Source organism: Parasteatoda tepidariorum, chromosome 6 (assembly GCF_982258835.1).
Source record: "Parasteatoda tepidariorum strain Cologne lab strain chromosome 6, Ptep-v5.0, whole genome shotgun sequence".
NCBI classification, from domain to species: Eukaryota; Metazoa; Arthropoda; class Arachnida; order Araneae; family Theridiidae; genus Parasteatoda; species Parasteatoda tepidariorum.
The window spans coordinates 98237472-98243471 of NC_141760.1; the positions used below are offsets into that span (position 1 = coordinate 98237472).

The 6000-nt window shown below is 30.0% G+C and overlaps 1 protein-coding gene across 11 annotated transcripts in view; it reads left to right on the forward strand.

Annotated features, from left to right (window-relative positions):
- Positions 1–6000, forward strand: part of LOC107440902 (uncharacterized) — a 56286-nt gene extending 50286 nt beyond the window's left edge. For all 11 annotated transcript variants that reach the window (XM_043046647.3, XM_043046650.3, XM_043046648.3 and 8 more), the window contains 4 exons: positions 889–969; positions 1661–1744; positions 2053–2133; positions 5197–6000. In XM_043046647.3, coding sequence (XP_042902581.2) covers positions 889–969; positions 1661–1744; positions 2053–2133; positions 5197–5531 — 581 coding nt within the window. In that variant the 3' untranslated portion in view covers positions 5532–6000. The remainder of the gene's footprint in view (positions 1–888; positions 970–1660; positions 1745–2052; positions 2134–5196) is intronic.

The window sequence follows — 6000 nt, forward strand, 5'->3', positions numbered from 1 at the left end:
TATTAAGTGTTTGTTGCCTATAGAACAGTTTTGATTATGTTTATATTTTTTAATTCTTTGAATTAAGAGTTGAATAAATTTGAGAATTGAAATGCTGTGAAACTGAGTTCAACATACGGTAGACATTCACATCATCATTTCTCGTGAAATACAATCACATTATAAAGTTTCAAAACACCTCACCTGTCACCTGTTTGCAATTGGTGACCTGCAAATTTAGGGCTGTGATTTAATAACTATCTGATATTCTTTTAAATTTTGATATTTATATTAGAACCTTGGTCTGCGAATTGAGCTCAAATGGTGTTATCTTCTCGTTCAAGTTTTCAGCCCTCGTTGATGGAAAAAATCCTATTTCTCCTTTTCCTTGCTCTCTCACGTAATCCTCAAAATTTTTATTTTGTAATTTGATAATGTGATAAAAATTAAAAAATCATTTAAAAATTTATATCAATAACTGTGATATTGCAATCAAAAAGCACATGGATTTACAATGAAATGAGTGAAAAATGAAATCAAAGTAGTAAAAAAACATATGAGTTATTTGAGATTCGTGAGTCGTTATAGTTTGCTATTAAAATATTGAGATTTTAAAAATTACATGGAAATCTGTGGCTATAATCAGTGAAAAAGCAGCTCAAAACAGGATAAGAATTCACAACAAAATGGGCACAGATCGAACGTGTGCATCAAGAAGTTATTAATCAAACCATTTTTTCAAAAATCACTTGGTGTATTGCTAAGAAAACTATTAAAAATATATATTTTTGCTTAAAAAATGCGTGCTTATAATATGTTTAAAAACAATTTGAATTCATGACGAAATGGCATATGATCTGTGTTTTTGCTAATCTGTCTAATACTTAAATTTTTTTTTTTTCTTTACAGCATGCTTGGACAAAGGAAGGCCAATAAAAAACCCTGAAGTTTTGGATAAAACTCCTTTCCTACAAGATATAACAGAAAAAAGTATGGAAAGTTTATTTTTTCCCATATTGAAGACAATTACATTATATACAAATTGTAATTAATTAATAAAATGTTTAACACAGAAGTATTACAATTTTCCTATGTTTAATAATTATTTGTTTATTGTTTTCTTTATTATGTTTGTATATTTTTTATAATTTAAAAAAAAAGTTGTTAAAAGATTATTATTAAGAATAAAAAGTAAATTTTTTTTCTTTTCTTATTTCACCTTTGTAAAATTTTTAATAAAGCAATTTTCATTACTTTTTGCTATATGTAATGATAGGTGTATAAATGAAATAAATATTCACATACTTTTTAATGGCATTTTCTTAAAACAATATTTTTCCTACTCAGACATAATAGCTCATTCAATTTTCATCAAATTTACTTATTGACTTGATTTCATGTTCATAGTTAAAGTACTTTCTTAAGAGTTTTAAGGAAAGACTGTAAAAAACTGAGTTTATCCTGTAATTTTTAACAAAAAATGCATGAAATCAATATTGTGCATATATTTTTTGTTCAACAAAAACAATTATTCATAAGCATCATAGGCTTATTGGAAATTCTATCTATTTACTAACTGTCACCAACATTTTGCAATGCACCCGGCCATTTAAAAAATTATCATTATTTTTTAATGAACTTAAATATAAAATTAATAAATTTTTTCACCCTCTTTTCACAGTTTGTCTGGATAATGAAACACCAGGAAACGATGATGAAGTATCCGTCCAAACTCCTTCACTACTTGAAAAAATTACTGGAAAATGTAAGGGAAATTTATTTTTAAAATGTTACTAGCAATTATATTATGAACAAGTTATTATTAGTTAATTGTTTGTAATATTATATTTTAATTATTTTGTGTGTAGTAGTCTCTTCAATTTTATTTTTGAGTGCATTTCAGAATTTTAAAAATATTTTTCCTTGCTGTTGAGAAGTTCTGCATTTTACGAACTATCATTTTACAAAACTAATTAAAAATGGGATCAGTGTTTTTGCTGCTCAGTCATAATAATTTTGCTAATACTTAAATAAAATAATTTTAGAATTATTTACTATTATTATTATTTTCAGCGTGTTTGGGCAGGGGAAGACCAAGAAAAAATCCTGAATTCTCGGACCAGACTCCTTTCCTGCAGCATGTAACAGAAAAAAGTATGGGAATTTTATTTTTTTTCCTTTATTGTGAACAATTATAAACAAATTGTTATTAAATTATAAATTGTTTTCATGATTATTTTAAAGCAATTTTTTAATACATTTTGCAATAGGTACTGAAATATGTATTAAATTTATCCAATATTTAATATTTGCTAGTCTTTTGTTTTCTCTATTTTTATCTATGCATATTTTTCATTGAATATTGGTTTAAATATTTTATAATAATTAACAAACTAGTTTGTTTGTTTGTTTTTTAGATATTAGGCTAAAACTGCTCCTCTGTAAAGTTATTCAACAAAATCATTTTATCATAGACATCTTATAAAGAGGTTCCACCTTTGTGTATTGAAAAAAATTTGCTGTCTCTTTGTCCTGCTCAATTTAATTCTTTTCACCCTAATTATCAGAAAACATCTGCATTTCACTCTTTTGTTTTGTGTGTGCTAAACCTTTACCCTGACTCTTCTTCTTTAACTTTTTACACCCAAATGCCCCTCTCCTTCTAATCCTTACAGAACGCTTATTACTTGACCGTTGTTTTCTCCCATTTGTTATAATTGCTTGCATCCTCTCCTGTTTTTGGTTTTAAAGTCATTTTCTGGCCTGTTAACAAACTCAAATTTAAGTCTCCTAAAAATCCTATTAGCTTTAATAATCACTGAGGCATTTACCACATTCCTTGTCAGTGTGACCTTAGCTTTAAAATTTAGACTTAAAAAATATGACAGATATGTCCATTATCAAGAATTCAAGAAATGTTCAGTTGCTTCACATTGTTGGAATCTTGAGCATAAGTTCAATTTCCACTGTTTCCACTTCAAACACATCAGCTCATCTTGATGCCCTGGAATCTTATTTTATTCATTTGAATGCTGATTCCCTTGTTAACAACATTGGTTCCTCCCACCTCCCCATGAAGAGTACAAATGCATTTTACTCTGATTTGTATCTTGGCCAATGAGACTTTTCTTGTTCTGTTTTTAATCTTTTTTTTTTCTCTCAGCTCATGTGCTCTTTCTAGCTTTCTTTCACACCTTTATTTTTTCATTGACAACTTTGTTTTTATTTCAAATCATTTTTGCTTCTTTACATTCATGTCTGGTAAGTCTTGAAAATGAGTGCCTATTTTTAGAGTGCTTGAAACATGTTGACTGTTTTTTCACATATACAGTGAATTCGCGATAACTCGAATCTGATAGGACTGACGAAAAACTTCGACATATCGGAAGTTCGACTTACCGTTAGTTTCGGTTTTGGACTTTCAAAATATTGTCGGATTATTTAATTAATGCTTATCTTCTAAATGCTTACGATGTTTAAGATCATTTTTCTGACAAGCCATTTACGATAAGACTGTTTAAAGCACTTTATGATACCCTGGTCCATGGGCTGCAACTTGTTGTGTTTGGCGGGAGAAACTGCAAGTTTACTGCTTTCAAATTTGGTAGATCACTATGCGCTGTGCATTTATCCATAAAGAGTATCAGTTTTCTTTTCTTAGCGAAGAATTTCTGATCCAATTTTCTTACATAGTCTTCATATAATGCTGATGTCATCCAAAACTTTTTGTTAGACTTGTAATCCAAAGGATACGTTTTTACATTCTTGAAAGATCGGGAGATTTCGGTATTTTCCGATAGCAAGTAAAGGCAATTTCTCTGTCCCAGACGCATTTCCTCCAACTAGGACAGTCAAACGTTCCTTGCTCATTTTACCCCCTGAGCAGTTTTCATCCTTAAACATCATAGTCTTATTTGGAAGACATTTAAAAAATAAACCCATTTCATCAATATTGAAAACATCATTTTAACTGTATCCTTGAAGTAAATTTGGTAACGTTTCATTTAACCACTTTTCACATACTTCAAGAGGGACAGCTTTAGCTTCTCCATGAAGAGTGTGAAAGACATTGTGTGTGTGTTGCAAAGGAAGGGACAAGATATCAGCTCCTAGGTTTTTTTTCTTGCTTCAAAAGATCCCCAAAAAATCGAGTTAAAGAGAGTAAAATTCGAGTAATCGAGAATAATTAACATGAAATTGAAGATAAAATGGTCGGGACCTCATAAAAAAATCAAGTTATAGTAATATTCGAGTTATCGTACTTCGAGTTATAGCGAATTGACTGTATATATTTTTAAGTGAATGAAGTTTTTCAATCAGGTAATATCTTATTGCATCTTCTTCTTGGTCACTACAGCCTATGACAGGCCAAGGCTGTCCCAATAAGTTATTGCCATCTTGATCTATTCTGTGCCATGGCCTTCCAGTTATTTATTCTTATTATCTTTAGGCCCCTCTCAGCTGCATCCAGCCACTTAGTCGGTGAACGACTCCTTTTTTTTACCTTCTGGTTTGTACTTTTTTTGCGGGGGTTCGGTCTTCAGATCTAAAAAGGTGTCCCAGCCATGAAATGCGATTGGCCTTAATAACATGAACTATGTCTGGTTGTTTATAGATTTTATATAACTCATGATTGTAAAGGTTGCGCCATTTGTTATTCTCAGAGACTGCACCAAAAAATTTTCTAAGTATCCCTCTCTCAAAAATCAGCAATTTGTTATCCTTTTTTTTAATTAAGAGTCCAGCACTCACTACCATATAGGATCACCGGCCGTAGGAGTGTTTTGTATATGTTAATTTTTGTCGTTTGATCGTACTGCTTCATTTTCTTGATATTATTTATTTAACAAGTACACAAGTTACACCCGCAATGACCACTGATATATGAATGTACAAGTCGTTGCCAAACACAGTGACATAATAATGATATAAATAGTGTTGTCAGAAATAGTTTGTAAAGCTAATGTACTTACTAGTCGACAGACACACCTTTTAAGGATTCTGACACAAATGGTCTTGGACCTATAAAGGAGAATACCAAACACTCTTAACTCTTCCCTTTGTTATTAAAAATTGATAATAATATCATATAGACGGAAATATGTGTGGGAAAGAAATCTAAAATTGCCAACTTAAAAAAAATAATAGAAATCTATTTGCGCAGCTCATAACTACTTTCAAAATTTTATATTAATTTCTTTTTTTTTACTTATTTAGGTACTGATGAAGATGAAATTTGTCTGAGAAGCTTTTCATTACACGCTAGTTTAGAAAAAATGGTGCAAAACTCAGAAGGCATTCTGCCCATTTTTGTATTGAAGCGTCTTTTACTGATGGATTTACGGAACAAGAAGGATATTATTTCCTATATTTCTAAGTTTACCTTACATTTTGATCAAGTATTTCACCAGTTTAAAAAATTACAAAGCCAGATTATAGAAAGTGATGATTTTCATCTTAGCAAGAATGATCATTACCAAACTAAGCTTTTTTGTTTAATGAAAACACTTTTACGAGAAAAATCGAGACACCGAGCATTCACTTTAAGCTGAGCCTGATCCCATCCTAAACTTCTTCTCATTTTTGTGTTTCATGCCTTATGTTATGCGCTTATTAATTTGCTTATTTCAAATCAACCATTCAATTTTTGGTTGTCCATAAAATTCAATTATCAATTTTTTTTTTTTTTTTTACCTTGGATCTGATTTTTTAGAGTTTCCTTCTCCTCTTGAATGAATTCAATTTCTGAATGAATTTATAGATTGTAAAGCATTACGTCAATTTATTCATGTCTGAAATTACTATATTATTTATGTTTAAAGCATATTGCAAATACACTATATTGAAATATATTACTGTATGAAATATGTTGCTGTTTTGTAGTGTAATGTGACATATTTCTGTCTACTTTAATTGAAGTGTAATTAAATACCAACAGTTGCTATTGTGCTCAGTGTAGTTGTTATTTAAGCTGTGATCTAGGTCAAAAGATTATTCTTGTGTGGCTAGTCTATTTTGTTA